Source organism: Ochlerotatus camptorhynchus, unplaced genomic scaffold, assembly GCF_037179485.1.
Source record: "Ochlerotatus camptorhynchus isolate MF236.1 unplaced genomic scaffold, CSIRO-AGI_Acam_v1.1 ptg000116l, whole genome shotgun sequence".
NCBI classification, from domain to species: Eukaryota; Metazoa; Arthropoda; class Insecta; order Diptera; family Culicidae; genus Ochlerotatus; species Ochlerotatus camptorhynchus.
In genome coordinates this window covers 347,729-362,830 of record NW_027040606.1, presented here as the reverse complement: position 1 = coordinate 362,830, position 15,102 = coordinate 347,729, and the positions used below count along the sequence as shown (strand labels likewise).

The 15,102-nt window shown below is 42.8% G+C and overlaps 2 protein-coding genes across 2 annotated transcripts; one reads left to right on the top strand and one right to left on the bottom strand.

Annotated features, from left to right (window-relative positions):
* Positions 1-1,821: 1,821 nt before the first annotated feature.
* Lsd-1 (lipid storage droplet-1) lies at positions 1,822-10,954 on the top strand. The gene is made up of 7 exons (XM_065220147.1): positions 1,822-1,981; positions 2,149-2,273; positions 2,335-2,520; positions 2,741-2,951; positions 9,728-10,173; positions 10,237-10,347; positions 10,649-10,954. The coding sequence occupies exons 1-7, from the start codon at positions 1,978-1,980 to the stop codon at positions 10,778-10,780; spliced, it is 1,215 nt and encodes a 404-aa protein (XP_065076219.1). The 5' UTR covers positions 1,822-1,977; the 3' UTR covers positions 10,781-10,954.
* Positions 10,678-11,611, bottom strand: LOC135699805 (uncharacterized). Its single transcript, XM_065220151.1, has 2 exons — positions 11,594-11,611; positions 10,678-11,530 (listed from the first exon to the last, which is right to left on the bottom strand). Exon 2 carries the CDS (start codon positions 11,522-11,524, stop codon positions 10,994-10,996), a length of 531 nt encoding a protein of 176 aa, XP_065076223.1. The 5' UTR covers positions 11,525-11,530; positions 11,594-11,611; the 3' UTR covers positions 10,678-10,993.
* Between the last annotated feature and the right edge of the window lie 3,491 nt (positions 11,612-15,102).

Below are 15,102 nucleotides of genomic sequence, written 5' to 3'. Positions count from 1 at the left end.
TTAATGTTAAGGAAAGGAAACATCGTCCTCCTTTATTCTCCAAGCCCAAAATGAAATGTCCTCTTTTTCAAGTTTCTGATATGGTAACACTACAGCTGGTACACCCAACCGGGTTATGTAAGATTCGCTTACAATTATGTGGGATTCGTCATCTGAGGATGTTAGTGGAGACCGCATGAACCGAGGATGCGATATACCTAGCTGCAGTCCAATGCAAGAAAATTGAAGGCCGAAAAATGTAGAGTGTATTAGTGAGGTAAATTAGTTATGTCGAAAAAAATTGGAAATAGACTGCCGGCTGGACTCGAACCACGAACGTTGCGATAATCAGACCTGTGCTTTGTCCACTGCTCTCTCCATGCTTCTGAATATGGTTAGCCTAAAAGCAAACATGAAGCGCTCATTTTCTCGCATACTCGACTTCGTATGCTTTTTCTGCTGGAGAGATTCGAGGCAAGTGTGTGCGTCGTTCTACAATGTTTTACAATGTGCGTCGTTCTACAAGCTTACTGGTATAGTCGAAAGCGTAGATAGAACACGAAATAAAAAAGACAAAAAAATCATTACATCGCCTGCATGGTCAATTTCTAACATTCGTTGCGATGTTCATGAACAGAGGATGATAGGAAACGGAACTAACATTCATTGTAATAGATTTTTGGTTTGCGTGTACATACTGAGGCTGTTTTCTGGAAGACTCTACTATGCCAATTGCTAAAATCATTTGGTAATCGTTACGCAAACCACTAACACTTCCACTATACAAATTTACTTCACATCATTAGTTATTTGAAATATAATTTTTTTTTCACGAGAAAATCACACGTCAATTTAGCAGCGCAGCCTACTCCGATTAATCTTCCTCTGTGTTCATATTAATGAAATTCTGAATATGGTATTCAGAACTATGGGTCTTTTGGGGTAGTGGAAATCGGGGTAATGTTCTAGAACCATCGCGCGAAGAACGAAATGAAAGTTCATTATTTTTAATTCGATTTTTAGTTCTATATCAACCATATATCAGCTTTACATTGCAAAAAGATCCCTTATCGGTCCCTTACTTGTTGATTACATGGGTATGCCAAGCGTCCATTATGTAAGATGACTTTTATGCCAAGCTACTACACATTTAGATTTTTTCGCCGAGATGGGCTCCACCGAGTAGCTCGGCATTTTATTTTGCTGGATCTCAGATTCAGCTAACAAACGGGAATTTTGCCGAGATCTCAGCTAACAAACATATTTTTGCTGAATTTCCAGCAAAATAAAATGCCGAGCTGCTCGGTGGTGCCCATCTCGGCAAAAAATCTAAGTGTGTAGGTTTAGACGATTCAATCCGACGTTCAATTCTATTTTCAAATTTTCTATTCGCTTTCAATGCAATGTTAAATTCAACTCACTTGCCTAGTCTAACGCAGCTTAATGCCAAACGGCCAAACCCTATGTGAAATCATATCAAATGTTTTTGTTTGCACATTGCTGGTTGATAATGCACACGGTTAATCACACGCACACTTCCATGGTAATATGTAACTTTCCTGGTATAGGATCCATAGGCACGTCCCCAAACGTCCGAAGGTCAAGCCAACCCGCAATTCGTCATAGCAGTAAAATAGTACGACCGGAGTCTTAAACCTGATTAGCTAGAGCCCTGCATTAATCGCCAAAGATAGACAGAGTTTCGACGATTCCTCAATTCCACCGGACTGACTAACTGATAATGAATACCTATAGACGGGGAATGCGCGCTCGCGGTTAGTCTACTACACTCGCATATAAACATTCGTGGCATGATCGATCAGTCTGGAAGCTGCCGTTGCAGTGATCGGATCGCTTTCTTCTTTCGAGTCGAGTGAAACGTGAAAAGTGCTCTTACCGTACAGTGCGTGCTTGTGTTGTCCGTTGTGCCCGTAGAGTGTGCACTCCCGAAAGCCCCCGACGAGGGTCATTATTGTTCAAACACTCAATACAACAACAATGGGTCAGTTGGTTGGTGTGTCAGCACGCCTTATTTCGTCGTCATATCTAACTATCGTTGCATGTGCGAGCCAGTTGTTGAAACGTTTTGTTTGTCCATCATTTACATTGACGATATGATTATAGTTAAGACGACCGTTTACTGTCTAACCGTTCAATTTCTCGTCACAGTGCATCAGAAGCTGAAGCGCCAGAACTCGGGACTCCCGCGGATGGAGTCGATTTCGCGGTTCGGCAGTATTCCGGTCGTGGAGACCGGAATCAAAACCGCCAACACGGTTTATCAACGGGTTAAGGTATGTGCGAGGGAATGCCGAATCGAGGAGTTGATTAGTGGAATGATTTGTACGCTTTTAGGAAAGTAATGGACTGTTCACCTGGGGGTTCGAAACGGCCGAAGCCATGACATACGCTTTTGTGGATTCACTCCGCCCGGCCGCAAAGCTGGTCGAAGGGCCACTGCATCGTTTGGACAATTTCATGTGTAAAAGTTTGGACTTTGTCGAACAGAAAGTCCCTTCGATGTATCTCCCACCGGAGATGGTGAGTATTGACGTAGCTTTCACAACGTGTAAAAACACGTGATCGAAGGTTGTTTTGCATTTTGCATAATTTCGAAGTAAACAATTGGATGGGTTGTTCAAATGGTGTATAAAACCGACAGGCGATCGCGTCACACAAGCTAGTTCTATTGTAGTTTCGCAATTGAATTGTCAGTAGTCGTCAAATTCCATCACTAACGGGTCTCATTTTCACCAAACAGATGTACTGGAACACCAAGGAGTACATGTCCGACCATCTGGTGAAGCCGGTCTTGAGTCGGGCCAATTCGATGAAGAATCTCGGCCATGTGGTGCTGGAATCACGGGTATCGAACTACGCGGCCGATCGGTTGGACGGTGCCCTGAACGTATGCGATAAATACGTTGACCTATACCTTCCGGCGGAACCGGAACCCGTCGATAAACCGGATTGTGAGTATATTCCTACATCCATTTATTACGGGAATTCCCTAAGCTGATGATAAGGATGATTTTATGTCATATTCATATAATTTGACGGCGAAACTACATCACCCGACAGAGTGTTAATTGAATATATTTGAAAATTGTTGTGAGTTGTGATGAAATCCCTCGCACCGCGCGCGCGCGCGCCGTTGTGGCTGGATGCTGATAGTGGATTCTTTTTGTTTATGTTTGGACGAAATCAGCAAAAGTTGAACTTTTGACTCCCGACAACCTACTGATTGGACGGGTATGTTGCAGAGCCGTGATATTGGTGGTGTTCGACACGTGTTATCTGAGCGCTGTGCGGTGCGACGAGAGGTTTGCTGAAATTGATTGCGTTTCTGATGTGCATGTTCTGTAGGGAATCATTGCATCCGGTGGCACCAAAAGCAATCATTTGAATTTAAATCAATGATTGCGGTGGCTTCTGATATTAAGTCTGTTTTCTCCACGAATAGGTCAGGGGTTGTCCATAAATTTAGTAGACAGTTTTTGACGAAAATATCATCGAAATCCCATTCCGAGTATTCTAAAGAGCTCCCAAAATTGTTTAACTAATAGGCGTATGAGTTGTTCGCGTTTCTTCCGACTCTGTTGATTTGTAACATTCTAACCGATTTAGGGTGAATTACGTCGTCAGCAGTAGGGAGACCTCAGGGTAGTAATTATGTGAACTTTGTGTGGTATCTCGTTCTAGCCTGATGTAATTTCAAATTGCGTCTAAAACAATAAACTAATGAAGAGCAACCCTTGTACTTCTTTGCTTCTTCACCTAAGTAAGCGTTCCGTGTTCTTGTTCCACTTTTTCCAAATACATAAATACTTTCGAAGTGCGCAAAGAAAATATGTATAAAATACCAGAGGGGCCCACCGTAAGAGAAGGTCGCACTAAGCACACCGGCGGCTCGCATGTTTACATATCTTGCAAACACGCTCTTTTTTTCAAATCTGACCGCTGGTAGCTCATCAGCCTATAGAGATTGCTGACGTTTATCGTACGCACACTACGTCACGTATACGTATACGCAAAATGTTTTCATCGGGAAAAAAAAACTTCATAGCAGAAAATTTTCCCGATGAAAACAAATCACTGACACAATCATACTTTAGCAATCTCTATAGCACTAACATTTGATTTTACATTTCAATTGGCTAGCCTTTGGCTATTCATTTTTGTTCTAGTTAATTAATTATTTTAATGTGATGATTGCGTTTAGCGCTAATTTACACGAAACCCTTTTAAGGGCTTGTTTTCGTTTGAATTTAAAAAATTGATAACCTACCTACTTGAGCACAGGAATCTACCTAACTACTTGAACTAGGTTGCCAAATCACGAATGATCTGGTGGTTTGATCGCAGACAGGTGACTCTGAACCTTTCCAGCGTGGACGTCTTTCGCTCCTCGAGTGTTTAAAGACCGGCCAGGTGGTGAATCTCAGAATTACGAGTTCGCGGTGGACTGTTAAGGATCATTCTGAGGATCTTGTTTTGGATTCTCTAAAGCTTGAGGTGGTGGCACTTAGCACAACTCTCCCAACGTATCAGAGAGGACATTGTTCAAGTAGATCAAGGTTCAGAGTATGACTCACCTGTCTGGATGCTGGTACGTGTTGCTCCCTGGCACGGGATATCACCTCTTTGATGGTTTGCAGACACCGATCGACTTCTTCGAAGGACTCCGGTAGGACGTCATAGTCGATTGCTGTGTCCACACAGCGCTGGTACTGCTGCCAGTTGACACGATGGTAATTTCGCCGGGAAACTTGAAATCTATTGGCAGAGGAACCTACTTCGGTCACCAACGGATAGTGGTCCGAGCTCAGTTCCTGATAGGCGATAGGTTGAGAGATGTTATCGCCAATGTTGTTGATGAAGATGTCGATGGTGGCATGAGCTCCGGATCGACTCAACCGGGTGAGAGTGTCCGGACAAAGGATGTTGTAGTGGGCTTCCTGCAGATCGTTGTACAAAATTGTGCCGTTCTGGTTTCGTCAACTATTGCCCCAGACTTGATGCTTGGCGTTCAGGTCACCAGCGATGATGCAATTTTGTCGCCGTCGTGTTAGCTTGATGATGTCTCTTCGGAGGTCTGCGGCCAAGCCGTTGGTTTGCTTGGGGCAGTAGACCGCGATGATGGTGATTGGACCAAGCGTTGTGTTGATCTAGACATTTTGCTTCACCCGGTTATTCATAATTTTCAACATTTCAAAATGGCCAACACAACCGTATCCGAACGGACCCTGTTCCTGTCGAGAGAAATGACGGACGCAATTAAGAACGCGTTTTAAGTTTGCTTTGCACCATGGATTCTTATGTAAATGGAAAACCTACAGGGGTTACTCAAAATAACTAGGATAGGCAAATTTTTGGTCAACTTTCCCGAGAGCGGCCAATGTGGTAAATGATTCACTTTAATATCAATAACAATATTCATGAAAATCCATGAAGAAAGTGCTTTCGCACGGCACTTTTTGAGTTAAAACGAAATTGTCCCCTGCTACAGGTTCTCTCGGGGCATCCCAGTGGTTCTGAGAGCAGCGAATGTGGTAAATGATTCACTTTAAGTCTAAAGAAAGAATATTCATGAAAATCTATGAAGAAAGAGCTGTCGCACGGCATGTTTTTGAGTCAAAACGCAATTGCCCCCTACTACAGATTCCCCCGGGGGTATCCCGTGATTCCGAGAGCTGCCAATGTGGTCACTGATCCATTTGAAGTTTAATGAATGCCTATTCATGAAAAACCATGAAAAATGAGCTGTCGCACGGCATGTTTTGGTGTAAAAATGCAATTGTCCTCTACTCCAGGTTCCCCGGGGGCATACTGGAGGTCCCGAGAGCGGCCAATGTGGTCACTAATCCATTTAAAGTCTATCAAAAGCCTATTCATGAAAAAGCTTGCAGAAAAAGCTGTCGCACGGCATGTATTGGTGTAAAAACGCAATTGACCCCTGCTACAGGATCCCTCGGGGGTATCCCGTGATTCCAAGAGCGGCCAATGTGGTCAATGATTCATTTGAAGTTTATGGAAAGCCTATTCTTGAAAAACCATGAAGAATGAGCTGTAGCACGGCATGTTTTGGTGTAAAAATGCAATTGTCCCCTGCTCCAGGTTCCCCCGGGGGCATACTGGATGTTCTGAGAGTGGCGAATGTGGTCAATGATGCATTTAAAGTTTATCGAAAGTCTATTGACGAGAAACCATGAAGAAAGAGCTGTCGCACGGCATGTTTTGAGTGATTAAATTTTTTTTTTTTTTTTTTTTTTTGCTTTATTAGAGAGATTTTCAGCCTTGGGCTGGTTCATCTCTTAAAAGTGATTAAATGATCTGCCCGCATTCAGAACAAGGTTGCAAAGACTCATTTCAGCTAAAATAATGTTTTTCGGAATAATAAAACCAAAAGATGGTATGATGGCATGTTTTACTTGTAACTTACAAGAAGAGGTTACAAAGTATGCGTTGGAAACATAAAACCTGTAAATTTTGCTTTCTATGAGTCACAATCAGCGATTTGCTGATCGCTGAGTGAGTGAGTGAGTGAGTGAGTGAGTTTGTGAAAAATCTCTGATTGTGACTCTCATGAAGTGAAATAAACAGGTTTAATATGTCAAAAACATTCTTTGCAACCTCTTCTTGTATCCTACCAATTCAAAATTTGATCATGGCATCTAATTATTTCATAATTTAGAAAAACATTGTTTTAGCTGAAATGAGTCTTTGCAACCTTGATTCAGAACCCTTCACCAGAACCGATTCCAGGGAAATGGCCATATCTCGGTTGATTATGAGCCGATTTTAGTTCTTGGCATATGATTTGCTTTAAAAGTGGTTCTTCTTTCGTTGTATTTACTAAAAAAAACCAGCATCATATATAAAATTTCAGCAAAAATTTAGCAAGTTAGACAAGCCCTCCGGAAACCCGGAATATCTCCGGTATCCGGTGACCAGGATTATTTTCGTGGCTACACCGTAGAACAATATTAGTTTTCCAGTCAAATTCTCTTGGAAGATTAAAAATCGGATCATATTTGACGAAGTTACAACACTCCAAAGTTGACCAAAAATTTGCCTATCCTAGTTATTTTGAGTAACCCCTGTACTTGCCCATTTTTCTAAATTATTTCAGAACAAATTTCTTGAGTTCATCGAGTATAATTAAACTATGAGCTACTTGCTACCACTTCCATTGAAAAACTTAGTTTTGACAAAAACGCAAATGGGACCGAGTATAGCGCATCACCAACAACGAACGATACGAAATCATGAGCTCCGTTGGCTCCGTGCCGCACGGTGGCGAGCCGAAGCCCGTAGCACCGCGTTTGGGTTTCTCTTTTGGTTCGGTGGCGTGCCAACATGTTGCACCGACACCGGGTGCTTTATCGAAGAAACCCAGTGCTGTGAGTAGGTTGCCACCGAGCCGCACCGAGCGGTGTTTTTACCAAGTCTGTCGGCAGCTGATGTTCCGTCTCGCAGCGATGGCCGCTCCCGCTCCCCCGGAGCTGGTGCGGTCAATCCTTACGAGCCACAAGTTGGGAAGGAAGACGTTCAGCTCGGGCTTCAAGTGAGTTTCGGTGATGGGCTATGTCGATGTGCGTGAGAAAGTCAACAAACTCGAAGTTTTTGCTCTTCAAGGAGCAAGCATTCCAATTTACGATCTTGATGGCTTCACGGTCCATACTTAGTGACAAGGACAGGGCAGCATGTAGCTGTTCAGATCGAGTCTTGCAGGTGCGCATGATGATGATGACCTCGGCCACGAGCGTCACAAGTTCCTCCGAGGTGAACGGAGAATCGTCGACAGGTTCATCTGAGACAGGACTAGCGTATGATAAACCAGGGGCGGTGGATGAACCTGGAATTTTCTGGGCCGCAGCAGCAGCGAGACGATGCTGAACTGTCCGACTGTTGGGAACCATTTGGATACTCGCATGATTGGCTTGTTGGTTGTTGAGTGGAAGCGGGGCTAGGTTCGGAACATGTCGACGGGGCTGGAGAGCTGGGTACTGAACTTCCGTGAGTACAGGAGGCGAACGATGATTACGGAGGCGACCGGGCTAATTGTTGATTGTAGCCTTCCGACGGATATTCATAAAATCCACTCGCTTGGGACATCCGCGATTGGAGGCTTGGTGGTTTCCACCGCAGTTGACACACGTTGGCTCGATGTCATCATCTTGCTCACAGGACGCAGTTCAGTGAGTTCCAGCACACTTGCCGCAGTTTGTCTTCATGTGGCAGTTTTTATTACCATGGCCATATGAGAGGCAGTTCATACACTGCGTTACATCATGATATGGGGGTTTGTAATGCTCCCAACTGATGATGACCTGAAACAGGTCCCGGAAATTAGATCTCAGAGTTGCAAGACTGGTGGATCCCTTCGTTAAATGCACCAGGAACAACTGATCACGAAAGCTGGTGTTGTGGTTGGAACGCCGGCTCATCGGGTACACTGCCTCAGGCTTGAGCCCAAGCCGCTCCGGTAATCCACGTAAAACCACCTTCAGTGGTTTGCTCGATAGCAGATCATGCGTGAAGAAGTCCACGTTGTTGTCCTTCAGGAAACATCCTATTAGTTTGTACTCCTCCAGGCTGGAGCACATGATTTCGGTACCGATGCAGCAAAGCTTGAAGCGAGGCAGCAGCTTGTGTTTTGCCAGTTCGGCACCCAGCTGAAAAGCGAGGGAATCCGCTCTCTTCTTGCAATGGGAACGGCGTCACCATCGCCATTTTCTTCCGGGAGTACTGCATACTGGTTGGCTTGCAGTACCCGTTTTCTGGCGTCATCCTGCAACGCGCTGGGCTTGATTAGCACCTTCTTTGAAGGACCCGCTGCTGTCTCATTGGCACGTTTACGCACCATTTGTTTCGTGTTTGCAAGTTCAAGTAAACTTGCCAGAACGCGGGAAAGTGGCGACACTTCCAAGGCGCAACGTGACAGCACAAAACGAAACAAAATCGAATCGAGAACTCGAGCGAAAATACGGACTGAACAGCTCAACAGTCGAGCAAAGAATATAGAACTAACACTAGCACTAACAATGTTTGTTTATTTACTTATTGTCTTGTGCTTTACAATTATTGTACATTTTAATTGATTTAACCCGAAAGCTCTTCATCTTTTGTGATTATGTCTTTAACAAGTTACTGTTTGATTTTAGTTTTACATTGTTATAGTTTACATTTTGCTTTTAAGGAAAGCATATTTGTTGATTTTAATTAGTAAATTTGATATCCTACCTAGTTAACCTAGTAGTAATAGCACTAACCAATGCATCTCTACTATTTATGCTAAACCGAAACAACCTCAGCTAAGCATTTGCAAAGAGAGGTAAGGTACATTCTATTATCGAATTTGTTTATTATCCAGGTTGGAAGCAGTTTCAACCCTTGCGAACCCGAGCTTATTGTCAGTGCGAACCTCAGTGCCGAGCCAGGTTACAAAAACAAACGTTAGCACTGACATTTAATAGGCAACAAGCAGACCCAATCTTGACACCCGATCCAGGTTGGAACTGAATCAAAATCAAATTCGCTATATGTTGCGTATCTCGAATCAGATGTCGCATGACAACATTTTATGCTGTATCGTGATGTCGTGCAACGCTAAAAATTTAACATCTCGACGGTGCGATGTTGTTCCGTACCTATACTAAACACTCTTATCTGTTCGCGTGTTAGCTGCTAAGTTTTTACATATAAAACTATCGCATTAACATCCCATGTTCCCGGTAACTTTCAGGTCCTAATCCCGGGCAGCCCCAGTCGGACGATTCGCACGAGACACACGTAATCCAAACGATCCACCGTGGCCAGCAGATTTCGCGCAAACTGAAACGTCGGCTCACGTTCCGCACCCGCCAGGAGTTGAGCGCCCTGAAGAAGCAAAGTACCGAAGCCGTGCACGTGGTGTTCTACGCAGCCGAGCTGATCGCTACCAATCCGCGGCTGGCCATGCAGAAGGGTGCCGAACTGTGGAAGTATCTGAGCGCTGACGAACCGGAAAATCAAGCCCGCCCCCAAACGCTCGAACAGTTGATGGTGCTACTGACGAGAGAATCCGTCCGAAAGATGGTCCATCTGATCAACTTCACCGCGGGTACGGCCACGAAAGTTCCCAACATTGTTCGATCGCAGACTCGCGAACTGGTACACCACATGCTTTTTGCCACCGATCGATTGATTAAGGTTTGATCAGGTGATAGTGGACGTTTGAATATTTTGTTAACGGAGTGATGATTTCGATTCTAGGTTGCCCACTTGGAAAAGGCTAAGAATGCAACCATCACGGAAGCAACAGGGCTAATGCACCGAATTCAGCATACCTATGAGGACCTGCAGAATCAAACCAATTTGGCTTTGGTAAGGTTTCGAAAATTTCTGCTCAGCAATTAGAATCCAATAAACCATCTGATGTTGTTCTTGCTATTGTGTACCAATTGTGCTTTTGCAAATTTATGTTAAATCAGCACCGTCGGCTGTCATTGGTTAAAATTGAAAACCATAGTGATTTAGTTTATTGGATGCTTCTGAAATTGGTAATTTGCAGTTCGATTTTTGTTGTGTTATAATAAATCATTTTATAGTTGGCTTAAATTAAACGTTGAGAACCGCTGCTTGTGTGCATGTGTGTATGTTTGCTTTTCCTATTTGTGACCGTTAGGAACGTTTAGCAGTTTTTCTGTCCGGACGGTTGGAAGCGGAGAAGATCACAACCAGCGATAACCCCCGGCGAAGGATCCAGAACCGAGCGAATAATAATCCAATGCATAGTAGCATCAATGGCGTTTATTAGCGTGCGAACGGCCGAGCTATTGCTCATGCAACTTCAGCAGCAGGACTATGTTGACGGACGGCAATGGAATGGGGCTAATGGCCGTGAATGATATCTTTGTTCTTTTCTAGCAACAAATCTTTTTTACGTTAATGGTATGATATAATGATCAATAAATTCCGCTTTATATACAAACATGGCTACAATCTTAGTGAGAAAATATTTAAATAAGTCCTAAAATATATTCTTCCTCGCCTTGATCATCGGTGTCCAGCTCGGTGGCCCTCCCGAATCCGACGGTCTACTAATGAACACATTCGGTTTGAATTCGTCATCTGTTTCCGTTTCGCTTGCATTCGGTAACCCTGAACTGTTTGTTACATCCTGAGATTCGTCCGTAGTTTCTGGTTCATCTAAGACTAATTTGGCCAACGGAATCCCAACGGGGAGTTCTTCATCCTCAACCGGTGGCATGTCATATCTACAATCGGCGTAGAATTCGCTCAGTCGGGCAAATATCTTATCGGCCGTTTCATCAGCTTCCACGAGTAAACGTTCCAGTTCGTCCGTTCCGGCTGTGAACCCCAAACAACTGGTTTCGATCTCTTCCAACGAGTCCCCGCTGACGGCGATGAATTGTTTGGCGGATTCGAGCTTGTTGGGGTCCTGTTGGATGTAACCGCAAGCGAAATTTGCGGTCTTTTTGCGAAGAATGCGGAGCTTTGTGTCCACCTCAAAAGCGTGCTCTTTGGCGATGTTGAACATTTTGATCTGAGGAAAATTCTAATTTTTAAAATAATAATTTAAAAACTCGAAAACGGAAAACGGGTTTACCGGAACAATCGAACTCAAAACAACCGCTTCTGGGTCGACAACTGACAATGACAATAACAATGAATCTACTGTGGTATGAAAATTTGTAAATACGTTACGTGCGTGATACACGCTTTTTTGGGACTACTCAGTGACTGGGTAGATCTAAAGACTTCTAGTTAAAGGTGGTTAAAGTATAGACGACTGTCACCACAAAACTGGAAAGAGCTGTTCTAATCGAGCAAAGCGGTGGCATTTTGACAGACGTCCATACTTTTACACATTCATTTTTCCATGCTGTATAGAGTTGTCAAAAAATGAGTAAACTGGTTTTGCTCCGATGAGGGGAATCTACTCTAATGGTTCTGATATCATTTTTTCCTAAGTTCAAAATGGCAATGAGTGAAGCAGTGAAGATGGAGCAGCTACACAGCAAAAAAAAAAGTAATATCGATCAATGTAATTCAAGCTGATGTATGAAATAATGATGTTATAGCAAAAAGCAGATACAACCGAGGGGGATGACTCTATCTACGCTGCAGGAAAGATTGTGTTGTGCAGTGGCTAGCTGCTCGCACGCTGAGTAGATAGAAAGAAGATTAATGACGATTCTGAAGATTTCCTACAAAAAGATGATGCGCGATGCAAGTAGATGCGAGAAATACAAGAAGATTTTTCGAAGATTGATTCGCTAGTCTGAGATTTTTTGAGCATCTAAAATTGAGATTAAGATGTGTCGCCCCCCTTGGATACAACATTACATCAATGGATGTAATTTTGTTTGCAAAATCGATGTACATCGTACATCGTTATATTACACAACCGATGGATTGACACGGTTGCAGCAGTTTGGATGTAATATTCAACAACTTTTTTTATCTGTGTCAAATCGTTGAAAAAAAAAACCATTGATACATAGATAAAAAAGTTGTTGAATATTACATCCAAACAGCTGCACAGAGGTTATTCCGCTGCTGGTGTAATATAACGTTGTACCAACAATCAATACGAAACTAACGATTTTAAATTGGCTCACTACCTGACTAGCCTATTGGTCCCAAGCAAATCGACTAACGTATCCCATTCTAGTATAAATTCCAGTACTACACTATGTTTGTTTTGATTCGCTATGAAAATTTGACAGATAAAATGAGGGGTTATTGGTTTTTCCTATGTTTCGAGGGGTGAATCGATTAGCTTGGGACCGAAGATAGTACCAGAGCTGAGCCAAAAAGTTGAGCTCGTTTCTTCGGGACCTTCTGGTCTTAGAGTTACCTCTATGGTTGTACGATGTACATCGATTTTACGAACAAAATTACATTCATTGATGTAATATTGTATCTGCTTTTTGCTATTACATCAATATTTCATACATCAGCTTGAATTACGTTGATCGATATTACATTTTTTTTGCAGTGTAGAATTAAAAGTATACATTGTTTTTTTTTTTGGTAGAAAGCGTTTAGCTTTCAAAACGAAAATTGGCCAACTATCAAATCAATAGTTGCCCGGTCACTACCAAAGGGTAACTCACTCCACCACATTGTGTTTAATACCTTGTACAGACATACAAAGTACACTGTTGTACCAACAATCAATACGAAACTATCGATTTTAAATTGGCTCACTACTTGACTATCCTATTGGTCCCAAGCAATTCGATTAACGCACCCCATTCTAGTCAAAATTCTAGTACTACACAATGTTTGTTTTGATTCGCAGAGTTTGACAGATAAAATGAGGGGTTATTGGATTTTCCTATGTTTCGAGGGGTGAATCGATTAGCTTGGGACCGAAGATAGTACCAGAGCTGAGCCAAAAAGTTGAGCACGTTTCTTCGGGACCTTCTAGTCTTAGAGTTACCAACAATCAATACGAAACTAACGATTTTAAATTGGCTCACCACTTTAGTAGCCTATTGGTCCCAAGCAAACGATTAACGTACCCTATTCTAGTTGAAATTCTATTACTACACTATGTTTGTTTTGATTCGCTATGAAAGTTTGACAGATAACATCAGGGGTGTGTGGATTCATGCAGAACATGCAGGGGTGAGTGAAATAGCTTGGGACTGCTTGGGGCCGTTGTTCTGGTACTGAGTGAGCCAAAAATAATAATGATTTTCTTCGGGACCCAGTGGTCTTAGAGTTACCTCTATGGAGTTACCTCTATGGTTGTACTACCGTTGTACTTCTTTAAGCTAGTACCTCAAATTTTACCTTTTGAGGTACTCGATTAAAGGAGTACAACGGTACTGCTTTATATGTCTGTCAATGGTATAACACTCCAAAAACACTGTTCAACTTACTCCAAACACACTTCCACCAGTATTTTCTTTTAATTCTGGCACCACAGTCATGGATGTTTACAAGCATTCGATTGTTATTTTTATAAACAGTAGTTTTGCATCTATGACAAATTCATTCAAAAGGATATGCGAGAGATGGCACAGGACGTGACAGTGAAGGCAGCCATTTGTGGACCATCTCTCGAAAGCTTGTATGGGAGGTACGCGGATCGACCACATGAGTTTAGTTTTATGGAGATTGGAGAGGAAGATCCTGTGCCTCGTCCTGTGCCTCGTCCTGTGCATTCTGGATCTTGTGGATATTGTGCGAACAAATGGCATCAAGCCGTTTTTAAAAGCACGTAAAAAGCGTGAGTCAGGGCGTGAATGCATCTTGGGTCCGTCGAAAAACAAGACGACGAATTTGATGGCCACAAGGAGCAACTTTTTCTATGTCAATCAATGAATGCGTTTGAGTATTGTGTGACAAGCACCTGGAACAGTTAATAAAAAATATTCTTCCAGTTACTCACAGCCACTCATCTAGCATCCAGAATGGCACACGAATCAAGGAATATGTTTGCAGCTGAATTATTAAAGAAAGAGATAGTCGATGAAGAGTATCGATCAAAGTCACTTACACCCCTCTCCTTCTGACCCCCTCAATTATAATTTGAGTAGGGTCTACTCCAGGCCAGTGACAAGGCCTATACCAACAGCAGCGTTTGACAGTAGACAGCATGTCCCGGGCTCAAATTACTTATTTTACTGTGCTGGGCCCACTGTCACTGTATAACATGTTGCCCGCGTCTGCCACTGGACTGATCTTCTTATATCGGTCAAAAGTAAGCATGAATTACGTTGATCGATAAGACATTTGCTTTTTGCTTAATCCAGCATAGATAATAACAGTCGAGAATATCGATAAAGAGAATCGATCATTGCAGGTAGCCGCTCGGGTTAGGTAGCCGCTGAGGAGAATCGATCAAAGCAGATGGATCTTTTGAAATGTTTGTCTAGAAATCCGATTACGCGTTGTTTACGAATGAAACGCTTTATTTTATTTCAGTGTATGCAAATCAACTGTGGTATTTTGTGGCGCAAGTTTGACGTTTCCATTTGTCAAATCAGTGCCAACATTTCAAAGGGGCGTAATTGCTTTTGTAAACAATGACTTTAGCCGTCAATTTCTCGTGAATGATATCTTACCTCTCCAAAATTACAATGCTAGATGGTAGAGGAA

What these genes read in the sequence shown, in the direction of transcription:
- Lsd-1 (XM_065220147.1), top strand. An exon ending in TGTATCTCCCACCGGAGATG is followed by an intron (nt 2,521 to 2,740) that starts GTGAGTATTGAC and finishes TTCACCAAACAG; the next exon opens with ATGTACTGGAACACCAAGGA. An exon ending in CCACCGATCGATTGATTAAG is followed by an intron (nt 10,174 to 10,236) that starts GTTTGATCAGGT and finishes TTTCGATTCTAG; the next exon opens with GTTGCCCACTTGGAAAAGGC.
- LOC135699805 (XM_065220151.1), bottom strand. Translation starts at nt 11,524, where the DNA reads ATGTTCAACATCGCCAAAGAGCACGCTTTTGAGGTGGACACAAAGCTC.